This window comes from Poecilia formosa, unplaced genomic scaffold (assembly GCF_000485575.1).
Source record: "Poecilia formosa unplaced genomic scaffold, Poecilia_formosa-5.1.2 Scaffold736, whole genome shotgun sequence".
NCBI lineage: Eukaryota > Metazoa > Chordata > Actinopteri > Cyprinodontiformes > Poeciliidae > Poecilia > Poecilia formosa.
In genome coordinates this window covers 63,707-78,754 of record NW_006800675.1, presented here as the reverse complement: position 1 = coordinate 78,754, position 15,048 = coordinate 63,707, and the positions used below count along the sequence as shown (strand labels likewise).

Below are 15,048 nucleotides of genomic sequence, written 5' to 3'. Positions count from 1 at the left end.
CCGATTGCCCCCATGGTTGGGTTGGTTCAACGGCCGCGGCTTCCGCTACATCCCAAAACCCATGAGTTGGGCCAGAGCCGAGGTAATTAAAGGCCTCTAACAGTTTACATCATTCAGGTAAATCTTTGAGCTAACAGATTATGCATCAGAACTTTCTCAGAGTTTTGTCTCATTAAATGTGTAGAAAAACTGCCAGTCCATGAAGGCAAACCTGGCATCAGTTCATAACATGGAGGAGTACCATGAGATCCAGAGACTGATAATGAGTGCAAGTCACGAGTATAAAAAGACCTGGATTGGAGGCTCTGATGCGCAGGAGGTATTTCACTTATCACAACATTTTTATTTTGCTTCATGTGACTAACTTTCTATTAAGTTTAGTTTGGTTTTCCAGCAAAATCACTGGTTCTGGATTGATGGTACTCCTTTCCTCTATACAAACTGGTGTCCTGGAGAGCCGAATAACCACGGAAGACGGAAGCAGGATTGCTTACAAATGAACCATGGAGGTAAAGCTAAGTTTTGCAAAAATGAAATTGCCTGAATAAGAGGAATATAACTTCAGAGGTTTATTGTTTTAGCCATGCATGATATCTGCAATTCTTGTTTTCATGTCACCACCTTCATTCTTTCAAACTGATTAGACAAATACTTTTGCTCTTTTTTTATTTTTCAGATCATAAGTGCTGGGATGACGTACAGTGCCATCGCCCAAAACCATCTGTATGTGCCAAGAAAGTCAGATTCATCTACTGAATCCTAAAAGCTGTATCGAATCCTGGAACCTGGAATGAGTACTGATACATGAAGAGAAGCGACTGTGTCCATCAAAATCTCTTTCTTAATATTGCTCTTTCGCTTTGAAGCAACGTAAAAGACAAAAAATATCTGCAACACTTTCAGATTAAGGTTGTCTGTTTCGTCTTAAGTCTACAGTAATAGGCGACTGGTTTTGTGGAAGACTGCTTTTAGCAATGCTTTATTCTATAAATAAATAAAGAGCTCAAGCAAAAAGAAGAACAAATTAGTCTGTTTTAATCAACAACAAGCTAAACCCAGCCAGAACTATGACTAAGATGTTTTTGTGGTGACCATTTCTATCTTTGTTTAACAAAAAGGAAGTGCAGCAAATGCTGTGTCATATCCTCCTGATTACCAGTAGTTCATTTTTGTCCTCTGTAGAGGACATTTCTAGACTTGAATATCTCCCACCCCCTGCATTCTACTGAATTAATTCCTTTTGGTATCTGGAGAGGACATTTAGGACTTTTCAATGATACCAAATTTGAAGGGGTGGGACTTTTGTTTGTATCTTTTTCTAATACATAAAAATTGCGTTCATCATTAATAACACATTTTATGGGAAGAGACACAGTAAGTGCATAAAAACTTTTATTACCTTACAAAGAATGTGGGATTTAAATAAAATGGTGATTGGACAATACGTTTTTTCCTGGTAGTCAGGAGAATATTAAATTTAGATGAAAGTTGGTGATTTGTCATAGTTAGCTTCTATTTTAAAAGAAACAGACAATGTTTCTTAAAAGTAACAGAAAGCTCCCTTGGAGCAAATCATCCTTGAATTCCACATTAAAGTTTGACTTTGTACGTGCGAGGACTGAGGCAAACATAGAGGACTGTGGGAAATGATACAAGTTTTGTGTGTGGGGTCGGTTGGACCCCATTTCTGGGCACAAGGATTAACTTACAAACATGATGAAAATGATCCAGAAAACATGTTGGAGTTGGAAACAATGAGCCTGAGACATCTGACATGTTTTTGGCTGTTTATCGTGAAACAGTTCATTGATTTTAGTTGACAGAATATATTTTAGGTCTTACAACAAAGATGGTGGACTCTTTTGCCTTTGGGGACCAAACAACCATCTCCAATTAGATTTAGCTTTAGCACTGCTCAGCATAGTCTATAATGTATTTCAATCCAAAAATGTCTACTCTCCCTAAAGGTTCATTTTTCAGATTTTTTGTGTATGTGTATGATCTTCCCTTCGTATTTTTTTCAAAATCTCTGTATAACTCTATTCTACCCCTTAGTGGAAGATTGTGAGATTGTTTATGACCCAATGAAGGGCTAAAGTTTGGCCTCATAATAATTATTCATTATTTTAAGTGAACTTATCTTTAGAACCAAATAGCAGGCAGTAATTTGACCAATTGTGTGTGTTTTGCTACAGGAGGAACATCTGAACATGACAAAACATCTTTAGAATTAGCAGATGTTGAAAAAGACATTAGGTGGAAATGTTGAATCACATTATCAAGATATATACTTATATGTTCAGAAAAAATATTAGCAATTTTTGATTAAAAAACATTTTGTTGTTTTTACAGAATACAAGTATAACTGGATGGAAACTCAAAGCAATTTTTGACAAAAAATATTCTAAATATCATCTGTAAGAGGTGAGTTGGTTTTGTGCAAATGTAAAAAAAGCAGGAAGTCTAGCCTAAATATAGACTTCAGCATTTTACTCATAATGCCTCTAATTGTACAAAACACCAGCTGTGAGCTGCAAGATGGAAAAGGTGGATTCTTCATAAAAATGCATAACTTTAAACATCAAATATTAAATTAACTAAAGTAGCTCAGGCTACTCTCCTGCAGCTCATCTGACCTGTTGGCTCTGTTATGTCTCATCTTTATCTTGAGAATACTCTATAGATTTTCTGTGGGTTACATATAACCAGGTTGCTGGGTTTTTTATATTTGTTTTAATTTTATTAGATGCATGTCATATTAACAATGGAAATTGTTTTTTTTAGATTTTCTGAAAGAATCTCACTCAACAGTGATCTGAACATTTTCTTTTCTCCATTCGGAAGCTTTGGGGCAAAACTGTTAAAAATATACCTAAATAAGGAGGTAATGCATCAAAAGAGAAGCTCTGTCGCCACATACAGAAGTGGAAAGTTCTTCAAACAAGCTAACTTTATCTTAAATGTCATCTTTGTTCTTTGAAGCATGACTTTGCAGCACGACAGTGAAACATATCAATCCAATTATGTAAAAAATTATATATATTTTTTTCTTTCACAAAGTTAATTAACCGCTACTATGTAACTATGGGTCATGTTTTGGTTATTTACAAGGCTCATATTTTACCAATCTTGTGTAAACAGTAAATGATAAACACTCATATGGTGGAAAAGTAAGCTGTCAAAATCTCCCTTTAATTATACGTTCTAGTGACAGTTTCTACATTTCTGTAGAAAAAAAATACATAAAAAAATAATAAACACTAACATTTGAAAAAAAGATACAACCAAAAAACACCATCAAAACTGTCAATTTAAATACAAGTCTTTCTTTGAAGACTCAGTCTTTTTTTTTTCAAACAAATTACTACCAGAAAAAGCCCATAGATGCTTTCAGCTTATAGAAAACTTCTTTGAACCATTGTTAAGCAGTTTGTAAAACTGAGCCAATCATCTGACCTTACTTGGTATTGAAAAAGAGGAACGTGTCGGGCAGCAGATAGAGGAATCTACTTAAAGCTTATATTCTGACGTTTCCTCTCTGCACAATCAGTCTGGCTGCTCAGCTGCTCCCTACAACATCAGATTGTTTCCATTTATCAGCATCTATCACCTGCATGATGAGGGTCCTCCATTTTTCAGCAGCCATGTTTGCCATGATGGTCCTGACTTCTGCCCTTGGTGAGTTTTCTAAAAGTTTTTTGTTCTTATCACATCCTAACTTATTTATAGTACTTTTATTTTCAATAGTCAAAATGTATTAACATACAAATATCATGAAATACCAACAAAGTTCTTATTTCACTGCAAATTGAATCATTTCTTAAAAATTATCTTTGAAAACTTGCAGTAATATTGTACATAAACAGTAATATATTTATAAGTATTCTCTCTAACTTTCCAGCTCTTCCAGAAGCAAACTCAGCAAAACAGGGTAATCGATTTTTCATATTCTATCAATCAATCAATCAAATTTTATTTGTATAGCACATTTCAGCATCAAGGCATTTCAAAGTGCTTTACATAATTAAAATGAAAACAGCATGTGACATAGAATAAACAGTGAGAAAGAGAGAGATTTAAAGAAAGAGAAATAAAGACATTAAAGTAAAGATAAATAGATTTAAAAACCGCCATTTGACAAGGACTCAAAAACAAAAAATTAAAACCCACTCTAATCCTAATTTAGCCATAAGCAACTCTAAACAGGGTTTTAAGTTGAGATTTAAAGGCTCTCAGTGTTTCAGGTGTTTTACAGTTTTCTGGAAGTTTGTTCCAAATTTGTGGTCCATAGAAACTGAATGCTGCTTCTCCTCGTTTGGTTCTGGTTCTGGGGATGCAGAGCAGAACCAGAACCAGAAGATCTGAGGGGTCTAGACGGTTGGTACAGCAACAACAGATCTTTAATGTATTGTGGTGCTAAACCGTTCAGTGATTTATAAACTAACAGTATTTTAAAGTCTATCCTCTGAGCTACAGGGAGCCAGTGTAGAGACTTTAAAACTGGTGTTATGTCTCCATCTTCCTGGTTTTCTAAAATAATATTTACACAAAATAGCTACACGGCAAAGTAAAATAATTTTTATTCATCTTTCTTGAGAAATATGTCTTAATATATAATATCCTTACATTACAATATTTTGTAAATTATAGTTTCATGAAAATTTAAATGTTGATGTAACACAACATGTTATGTTCCCTTATTTTCTATTGTCAAATTGTGTTTTATGACTACGATATATTAGTCGGTACAAAGATAAAAATGCATTGTAGAACTAATTTTCTAAAAGCATTTTTTGTAAATGAAAGATGAAAATTAAAAGAATCAAAGTGTCACAGCTTAATAGAAAAGGACATTGTATAAATTTAGGGCTAATTATGGCCACACAACTATAGACAAGTATTCCTGAAAAGAAAAAGTTTGAATATTTATTTAGCATTGTTCCTTTGCAAATATTTCCTTGGTGCTTCGTTTTGCTTTTAAGACATTTAGGTACAATTTCAGTGTCTATCATGCTGAATTTAGATGTCAAAAGTCAGACTGAAGGTCCAAACCATGAACATGTCTCACCGTCACACTCAGAAGCTCTAACTAGAGTCTGTATTTGTTCTCAGCAAAGAGTGACCTGGTGAAGAGGTCAACCGACTGCCCCCATGGATGGACTGGGTTCAACGGCCGCTGCTTCCGCTACATCCCAAAACCCATGAGTTGGGCCAGAGCCGAGGTAATAAAAGGCCTCTGATTCAGTGTATTATTCATTATTATTGTGTTGTTTTATTTGAATACCATGTGTAGAAAAACTGCCAGTCCATGGGGGCAAACCTGGCATCGGTTCATGACAAGGAGGATTACCATGAGATTAAGAAGCTGATAGTGACTGCAAGTCATGAATATAAAGCAACCTGGATTGGAGGCAGTGATGCACAGGAGGTATTTCATGCTTTTGCTTCATATGCATAAACTCCAATTAGATTTTGCTTTGTTTTCCAGGAGAATGAGTGGTTCTGGAGCGATGGTACTCCTTTCCACTATACAATCTGGTGTCCTGGAGAGCCTAATAACAGCAGAAAACAGCATTGCTTGTACACTGGAGGTAAAAATATATAAAATTGACCATGCATGGTGTTATCATCAATTCATTGTCTTGTACTACCACACTAATTTTTTTGGACTGATTGGGAAAATTCCTATGCGTTCCTTTTCTTGCAGGTAGGAATTGCTGGGACGACTTCCAGTGCTACCACCATAAACCATCTGTCTGTGTTAAGAGAGCCACCTGAATCCTCGACTAAATGCTGAAACCTGGACTGAGTATTGATACTTAAAGAAAGCCATCTGTCGTTATGAAAATCTTCCTCTTTTTTTGCTCTATTGCTATTAGGTAACTTTAAAAAAATCGCAACATTTACAAATTGATAATTGTCTCCCTGTTTCTGTCTTCAAATCCAGGCAACTGAATTTCCAGAAGACTGCTTATAGCACAACTTTATTCTGTAAAAAATAAAAAGCTCATCCAAAAAGAAAAAATTAGTCTTTTTTGTTATATAACCAGCTAAACTCAGACAGCAGAACTATGACGAAGATTTTTTGTGGCAACCATTTCTGTCTGTGTTTAACACGTTAATGGGGGAAAAAAGGAAGTGCAATAAATGCTGTATCACATTCAATTTAGATGAAAGTTGGTGATTTGACATAATTTGGTTCATCTTAAACTGCAAATAAATCACAAGTGGCTTTTGGCTCTTACTTTAAAAGAAATGGACAATGTTTCTTAACAGCATTAACTGAAAATTCCCTTGGAGTAAATCATCATTGATTTCCCCATTAAGTCTGATTTAACTTAAAATTATCCAGAAAACATGAAAACCACATGACTGACAACAAAGACATCACCTGGGATACGTGACTGCTTCATTTTGCATGTCGGTTTTCAAAATAAAAGCGCTGTGCTGCTTCATGGCTTGTTGTAGGTCATTCGGTGGCATCAGAGGAGAACGTTTGTCTTCAGTGGCCAAAATAAAATGAACATTGACCGACATATTTGATGTGTATAAAATTAATCACATTAATCATTAATAATCACATTAATCAAAATGTAATGTTTGTTACCGTTTTCACAATTGTTGGTAATGATGGTTTTTATGACTCTATATTTTTGTGATTTTATGATGTAAATCTCTTTGAACTGCATTGTTGCTGAAATAAATTTTATTGATTGTTGTCAGTCACGTGGTTTTCGGCAAGACAACACAAGCATCAAAGTGGGGCTTCATCTGACACGCCCCCTTTTTACCCGGTACGCCTCGAACCTGGATTCAGAGCCCATCGCTACCTGGAGATCAGGTGATGATGATCAGGTGTGAGGTGTCGCAGCTCAGCAGCAGCTGTGACACCTCCTGCAAACTAGCTGTCCCAGCTGTCTTAATCAACACAGTCATATGTCTGAAGGACAGAGGAAAGAGAAACAACTGACTAACAAGGAAGCTTGATTTGTGTACAGGCAAACTCTGAACTAAGCCTTCTGAGATGACATTTGCAGGTAAGATTGTAATTTTGGTTGTTCAAAGGTAAAAAACATTAATTTATACAACTTTGAATAATCTAGAAAAAATGTTTATTTGCTCTACTTTAACACAACAAACTCTTCTTTGCTCTCTTTATACAGGTCAAATAAGAACTAATATCAGTGCTAATTTAGAGAGTAATCAAAGTCTTATGGCAATAAATAATCTACTTCAATAAAGAAGAAAGCAAATATTTAACACATGATTCTCAGCAACAATAGCCTTGTATAAAAAACATGAAACAGCATTGTGTAACAAGGTTTAAAGTTATTTCAAAACATTTTAAGGCCAATTGATTCGGGAGACATTTTGTTGCAAAATATAAGTTGTACAAATTGTTGTCAGAGACAACGGATTTGGAATTATATTTATCTCTGTGATATTAGGCAAAAATATTAATATTGCTTTAAAAGCTCTGCTTGCTTAAAACTGCATTAACAAAGTAAATGTCTGTTTGGTGGAGCGACATAAATTCCACATAGCAAACTGCTGAAACCAACACATCCACTGATTTAGTCAGATGATCGTCTGCATTACTGGAGCAGACTTGATGTCAGTGGAAGAGCCGTGTTGTGGTGGGAATGTTCATCGCTGTTAGGAAGAGAAAACACTAATAAAAGGGATTTAAATGCTGGGTTCATTTTTCCTCAGACATATTTTGACTGGATATTGTTCATCATAATTTATTTGCTGGTTGTTGACCGTTCTGACAGCAGCTGTGTAAATTTCTTTAGTTTTGTGAAGACAAACTTTCACAGGCTATTTTAGGATCAGTATCGGGCAACACCCTCTGTCTCCTGAAAGATTAGTGTCCTTTTGTTTACAGTCCTTTTGTCTGGCTTTAACAGCGTTCACTAAGCTGCTGATATTTTTAGATGTCCAACATCTGACAATGGTGCACATAACTGACCACAATAACACAACTACATGACTGTTGGACTTGGAGAAAGAGGAACATGTTCCACCAACTGCTGCCTGCTTCATGCTCTTTGCTGGTGGCCTTTCATTGAGCATGTTGGCTTTGAGCAGTACCTTGTCTATTGTCGGTGGCCGTCCAAAGCCACGTCCGCATGTCCTTTGTTGCTCTTGGTTACGGTGGTTTCAAGCCGTTCATCTTTCTCTGCACACGTACAGCTGTGCACATCCAGGTGTTGGCATGTATGCCTGAAAAGCAAGACAGACACTTAAAGTAAAACCAAATTTTTGTCTTCATCATAATGAAAAATACCAGAGAATGCAAACAAAAGATGCAGAAGAGTGATCATGTTTGTAATGTTCTGATATTAAAGCAAAAGATGCAATGGATAGAGTTGACGAATTGCTCTCTGGTAAGAGTTCTCCTCGTTAACATTACAGTTCAAATGTGATCCTTTCGACTACTGAGGCAAACGTTTGGGATAAAAACTCATCCTTCTGGAATTTTATTGATATTGTGAAAAAGGAGTATACATGTTTTTGGTATAAACAAATATTTAGTTTCAAATGTCTCTTTCACACTTTGTGGATTCATTTTCTGGCTTTACATTATAAAACACATATATCAGAATATTTTTTTCTTGCATGACCAATTCTAAATTGTCTTGAGGGCTTTGTATATAAAATCTCCTGGTTTTGTTTTCTTTGCAGTTTCTACTGTGGTCTTTTGCCTTCACATCATCTTCCTTGCGCTGCTTATGGTTGTGTCGATGACGGCCATGTTGCTCCTTGTGCGGATGCTAGTTTATGAAATCAGTAGATTTGGAAGACGTGAAAGCACCCTTGGTACGTTTCAATGTTCCTGTTTCAACCCAATAATGACACTGAAAACAATAGTTCCTATTTCACTGTATTTAATAAAGTTGAATTAAAAGTAAAATTTAATTGTGCACCCTGAAGGTCTCGGAGCATTTAGGCAAAAAGTGACTGAGTATTGGACCTGGATATCAATATTTAACTTTAACTGAATAACTTTTCAGCTTGTTGATGATTCCATAATTTTGATAAGTGCAAGTTGCACTAGAAGTTTGTTTTTTGTTTCACTTATAGCAACACACTTTTCCCATGTCATAAGTGAAACGTATAACTTGTTTTCTTCTTTGACAGCCTCCCTTTGCTGGCACTCAGTATTTTTTGTTCCGCCTGTGCTTGGTTTCATGCTGTTCCTGGGCAGCATTTTCCAGACCATGGTTGATACGTTTGATCGGTAAGTCACAAAAACACCACATTATCTCTCATGTTCAGTCAGGTGATTTTAAACTCCATCTCTCTCAGCTATTTGTTGGCACATGGATGAACCAACATGGCCTCAGAGGAGGAGGAAAGAGCCTCACGACTCGACTTTCTGAAGCTGCTGCCTGCAACTTCAGTTCATCTATGCATGAAAAAAGACTTAAGTAGGATATGATGGATATATTGTAACTTTTAAGGTTTACTTTTCTCTGGAAATCGGTGATGGGAGGGGTTGATTTTCATTGTGAGTATACATTTATGAATTAAGGAGGGGAAACAATGCTGAACTAGTTCCTCAGCTAACTTATAATCAAAATGTATTTCTTAAATCATCTGTGCCAAATAAATTGTTCATACAAAGTAATTTGTTCTGTTCTTAAACCTCTGAGGCAAAAGAAAAACAACTCTTGTGGATTTCTTTTACATCACATTCCTACTACATTGTTTTGCTTAAGATGGCTGCACTTCTAGATTTAAATCTGAACCTGTGAAGTTTTTACCTCATGGAGTGATGTGTACGCAGGTTTCTTAGAGAAATGGAGCTAAGGTGCGACTTGCACATTGAAATATGTTCTCCAGTCACCAGTTTGAATAAATGATCTCAGAAAACTGCAGAATCATGTCAACGGAGAGCATAAATGACGAAAAAGCTTTGTGGATGTACCTAGTATGGTCTGACTGGACAGGGCTGTAAGCAGAATAAGAGGAACAACTCGGAGGAGTCGGGTCAGAATCGATAGTAGAATCCAGCAGAGTGATGAGCTTCCCATCTAATAGCAAGAAGCGCCATTTTCATCTCATCAGACCAAAGAATTTTCTTCCACCTGGCAAACTCTAGTCGAGCCTTGGTGTGTTTTCTTCAACAGTGACTTCCTCACTGCTGCTTTACCATGACACTTTGTGAAAAACCCAGGCAACTGTTGTATGCAGAGTCTCTCCAATGCCAGCTGCTGAAACTTGGAGCTCATGGTTACGAGTCCCGTTTCCTCTCTAGTCTTGCTCTCTCACGGGTCACTCAGATCGAGGAATAAGTGACTGCTGTGCTTGGTCTGAACAGTATATCTGCTTTTTGTGTTTTAAATGTAAATTGAAAGATTAAGAAAAATCACTTTTATGAATATTGGTGGAAGCAAAGTTCTGCACTGTGAAGTGCATGTAGGGAAAAACCCAACAAACTAACTAGCAGCATTAAAGCCTTAGTCGCTACACCATCAGTCATTTTTCATGTAACATAATTGCCAAAACCCTTCTTGCTGCAACCATCACCGCCATGATGAGGTTTGATTTTGGTTGATGGTGAATGATGAGGCAAGGTATAAACTGCATGTTTATGCAGGGCAGTTCTGTGGAATTTCTGCAGAATTGCCCCATGTTGGGGCAAGATTAGAAGCTCTTCAAGTATCCAGTGATTCTGCAGTGAAGACTAAAGGCTGTCTAAGAAGATGGATAATTCTGCATCAGGTTTGCTGATCAAATTTCTCCTCATCTTTTTCAACGTTGTTTGAATTTCTTTAACCTGTATGATTCATTTTGACTCGACTTCAGCTTGTAAATCTCCATCATGAAGTCGTCGGCTGTGTTCCTCCTGGTCTTTTCCATGATGGCTCTGACCATTGCTGATCGTGAGTATGCATCAAATATAGAGTGACAAACACAAACGCACTAATTCCTGTTTTAAATATCCACAGCTGTCCCTGATGATGGTCAGTGGGTGTTTATGTCGGTTTATTATTTCCTGAGTGATCAGTCAGAACCCCAACCATAAAATGACTAAAATGCAAACACACCAACTCCAGTTTAAAATATCCACAGTTGGCCCAGATTTCTCTGTCATGTTTTATTTCCTGAGTGCGACGCTGAATCTAATCCATAGCAAATATGACACATCTGCTTGTAGTAAACTTTATTAAAACATATCACATACTTTATCCTCAGATTATTTAATAGATTTGTCTTAATGTCTCCACTGCTCATTGCAAAGCACACATGGCTTTGGTTTGCATGTCACTGTTATGTCGTCCTTGAAGGATTTATCTTTTGGAATAAATTTAATGACATCATTTTAATGTTATAGCCTGTCATAAAATAAGATCTTTATAAAACTAATGCCACATGCACCACTTGATCTGAACTCTGCATTTGTTTATCAGACCAAGTTGACTTGCACCAGAGATCCATTTATTGTCCTTCTGGCTGGACTCGGATCAAGAGTCGCTGCTTCCGCTACGTTTCCAGACGCATGAGTTGGGCTACAGCCGAGGTGATTTCAAACACATTGTGCTCTTTTTCTCTTTTGGTCTCTTTTATTTCACAGTTATGCAACAAAGTCCAACTACTTCTTAAGCTAATTGTTACGTGTTTATCTGTAGAAAAACTGTCTGAAGATGGGGGGGCAAACCTCGCATCAGTTCATAATAAGAACAAGTACCGTCGAATTCAGGCTCTGATATTTAAAGCAAGTCGTCAGACCAAATCAACGTGGATTGGAAGCTCTGATGCACAGCAGGTATTTTTGCCAGTACACTTTATTTTTTAAGTATTTTATGAAATGAGTCATCTGCTGAACTTTGTCTTGCAGGAGAAGACTTGGTTTTGGAGCGATGGAAGACCGATGAGCTACACAAACTGGTGTCCGAAAGAACCTAATGATTAGAGGAAACTAGCACTGTTTGCAGATGAACTGGACGGGTAAAGCAAAATACCACAGAGGTCTGATTATTTTATTTTTTTCAGGTTCTATCAGGACTCGGTTGTTTGTCTAAACATCTTAGTTTAACTGTAAACTCAGCTAATGAATTAACAGCACAAGCTTAACTAAAAAGGCAAAAAGTTTTAGTTGATCAACCTTTCCAATCATTTTTATCATATAGTGTTGGATGGTTTTTATTATGTGATGTTTAATTTATTTTCTTGCTCCTAGATAAAAAGTTCTGGGATGACTTGAACTGTGCTGATCCTCTGCCTTCTGTCTGCAGCAAGACGATCAGAAAATGTTGAGGTTCCCAAAGAGGCCTGGTGTTTAAAACCAGTGGAGGATGAATGCTAGGAGTTTCTGTTTACCTGGCTTTTTTTTTGTCTTTAATGCAAAGATACATATAATAGATGCATATACTTATAATTTCTCTTTTTAACACAACCTAAGAAATGAAGCGACAAACATCTGGATTGTCTCTGTAATAAGATCAGACTGAATGAGTTATAATAAAGGATCATCTAAGCAAAACTTTGTTCTGTTCTGTGGCTTAGCAGAAATCAAACAGGAATCAAAACAAGATGGTGTAGCTTATTTTCTGTGTTTTTCTGTTTTCTGAAGCTTTTGTTTTCAAAAATATAATATACTAGTTCTTAAAATAAAGAACTTGTTCTTAATATATAATATTTCTGTATAAATTGGAGGATCTCACTCTCAAAAGGACAGTATTAGATCAATATGTTGTAAAACAGCTCATGTTCAGATATGATCCAACCCTGAGAAATGTTGAAAATCTTTAAACACATGGATTCTGTGTAACTTTATCTTAATGCAAAGTTTGTTAGACATGGATGGAAGTTTAGCTATAATTCTGTAACTAGTTTGGTTTTCTTGATTAAGAGCTGATTTTTAAGTAAATAACACTCAAATCTGTTGGACGTTAGTCAAGTTCATCAATGCAGTTGGCTGTTTCATTTTACAAGTTTTTGAAAACATGACAGAATATCTTACTGAGATCTAAAGGGTGCAATTCTTGCCAAGACTCAAACTTTTTGAATATGCATATTTAGATACCACATAGTGTAGACCTTGGTAAGGATGACTTGGCAATTTGGAAAAACCTTCAGAAGGGGAAGAAACACCAGGTCTGAATTCATTTTNTGATATGTCTAAACATTTGGTTTACTTTACATTTAGTGCATTAACAGCAGGAGCATTTTTAAATTATTTTTGGCAAGAAGGTTTAGTTAATCATCTTTTCTGATTATTTTATGATATAGTGTTAGCTCACCTTTCATTATGTGATGTTTGATTGATTTGTTAATCAAGTGCTGTTAACCCAGCACTTGGGTTGTTCTGGCCCTAAGCCTTCTGTCTGCGCCAAGAAACTCTGAAAGGTTCCCAAAGAGGCCTGATGTGTAAAACAGAACCAGTGGAGGATGAATGCTAGGAGTTTCTGTTTACCTGCCTTTCTGCACCTTCAGAGATCTTCTAAAATATATTTCTGCTTCTTTACTTCATACTATTTCTCTCTTTAATACAAAGAATCCTCAAATAGCAAACAGCATCTGGATTCTCTCTTTTTAGTAAGAGCAGATTGAATGTGTTACATAAATTATCTAAAACTTTTCTTCTATTCTTTGACATAGCAGAAATCAATCAGGAATCAAAACAAGATGGTGTGGTTTATTTTCTGTGCTTTTTCGGTTTCTGAAGCTTTTGTTTTCAAAAATATAATATACTAGTTCTTAAAATAAAGAACTTGTTCTTAATATATAATATTTCTGTATAAATTGGATGATTTTACCCTCAAAAGGATACTATTAGATCAATATCATGTTCAGATATGATCCAACCCTGAGAAATGTTGAAAATCTTTAAACATGAATTCTGTGGAACTTCTTTATCTTAATGCAAAGTTTGTTAGACATGGATGGAAGTTCAGCTATAATTCTGTAACTAGTTTGGCTTTCTTGATTAAGAGCTGATTTTTAAGTAAATGACACTAAAATCTGTTGGACGTTAGTCAAGTTCATCAATGCAGTTGGCTGTTTCATTTTACAAGTTTTTGAAAACATGACAGAATATCTTACTGAGATCTAAAGGGTGCAATTCTTGCCAAGACTCAAACTTTTTGAATATGCATATTTAGATACCACATAGTGTAGACCTTGGTAAGGATGACTTGGCAATTTGGAAAAACCTTCAGAAGGGGAAGAAACACCAGGTCTGAATTCATTTTCTGATTGTATCTGTTATGTTTGTTTTTCAACCTGAGGCTCCTTTTTAACAGTTTATCAAGAAAATCCAACAAGCTGCATTTACTGTCTGATATGTTTTAATATTTTCTGTTTCTTGTTACCTGCCTCTTCCCCAATGTAGACAAGTGAATAACTATAAACATTTATTTTAGATGTTTGCCTGATATCTGCATGTTTCCCTTTATGGCAGAATGTTTTATCACCTGAAGTTAAACATTTCCCTAATCTCTGCAGTTCTCATTAAAGCTACAATTTACAAACATCTACAAATCTCAACCAAATAAGTTCCATATATGAAGATCTTTTCTGTGAGAAGGTAAAAAAGAATTTACTTTCCTTACTTTGAATGAATAAACAAATGCATATACTCACCTAATTAGTCACACAAGTATGCATATTGTATTTGTTTTAAGATTACTTTGATAAATTATCTGAAAAATATATTCTTTCTGTATTTTATTTTTTTGGGGGGGATTTTGGATGCTATGCCCACCAACACTGATGTAAACATTACATTTTGCTCTTGCCAGAAAGGATCCATTAACAGTTAACATCACAATAAGTTTAAGACTTCATTGTTTCTGCATATAAACATAAGATGTTCAGAGTTGAAGGAGCAAAGGCAACATTTCAGACTGAGGCTTGTCTTTGACTGTGTCATGTAGTGGTATGGTTGGTGGTGGTGAGGAGAGACGCAGAGAACCCAGGTGTGGAGAAGATGATGAATTTAATGAAAATCTCACAGTCCAGGACAGGCAGCACGGCAGCAAATTAGCACACAGCTAATACCGGTAGTAACTGACATAAAGACTGAAGACTGACACA

The 15,048-nt window shown here is 36.0% G+C and overlaps 2 protein-coding genes, 1 long non-coding RNA gene and 1 pseudogene across 4 annotated transcripts in view; 3 read left to right on the top strand and 1 right to left on the bottom strand.

Moving 5' to 3' along the window:
* LOC107834730 (ladderlectin-like) overlaps positions 1–1,014 on the top strand; it is a 2,835-nt pseudogene extending 1,821 nt beyond the window's left edge.
* A 2,509-nt stretch (positions 1,015–3,523) lies between these two features.
* Positions 3,524–6,018, top strand: LOC103131263 (type-2 ice-structuring protein-like). 2 transcript variants are annotated; one of them, XM_007542863.2, is made up of 6 exons: positions 3,524–3,678; positions 3,902–3,931; positions 5,113–5,222; positions 5,294–5,428; positions 5,489–5,591; positions 5,708–6,018. In XM_007542863.2, exons 1-6 carry the CDS (start codon positions 3,615–3,617, stop codon positions 5,776–5,778), a joined length of 513 nt encoding a protein of 170 aa, XP_007542925.1. In that variant the 5' UTR covers positions 3,524–3,614; the 3' UTR covers positions 5,779–6,018. The 2 variants fall into 2 exon arrangements, with proteins under 2 accessions (XP_007542925.1, XP_007542929.1); XM_007542867.2 differs by lacking the exon at positions 3,902–3,931.
* A 695-nt stretch (positions 6,019–6,713) lies between these two features.
* LOC107834732 (uncharacterized) overlaps positions 6,714–15,048 on the bottom strand; it is a 22,780-nt gene continuing 14,445 nt past the window's right edge. The window contains exon 3 of the long non-coding RNA XR_001660545.1: positions 6,714–6,800. This is a non-coding gene — a long non-coding RNA (uncharacterized LOC107834732). The remainder of the gene's footprint in view (positions 6,801–15,048) is intronic.
* The window catches only part of LOC103131270 (ladderlectin-like), a 55,996-nt gene continuing 51,655 nt past the window's right edge, over positions 10,708–15,048 (top strand). Inside the window, exon 1 of the mRNA XM_016666532.1 lies at positions 10,708–10,731. The gene's annotated coding sequence lies outside the window, so the exon portion shown is untranslated. The remainder of the gene's footprint in view (positions 10,732–15,048) is intronic.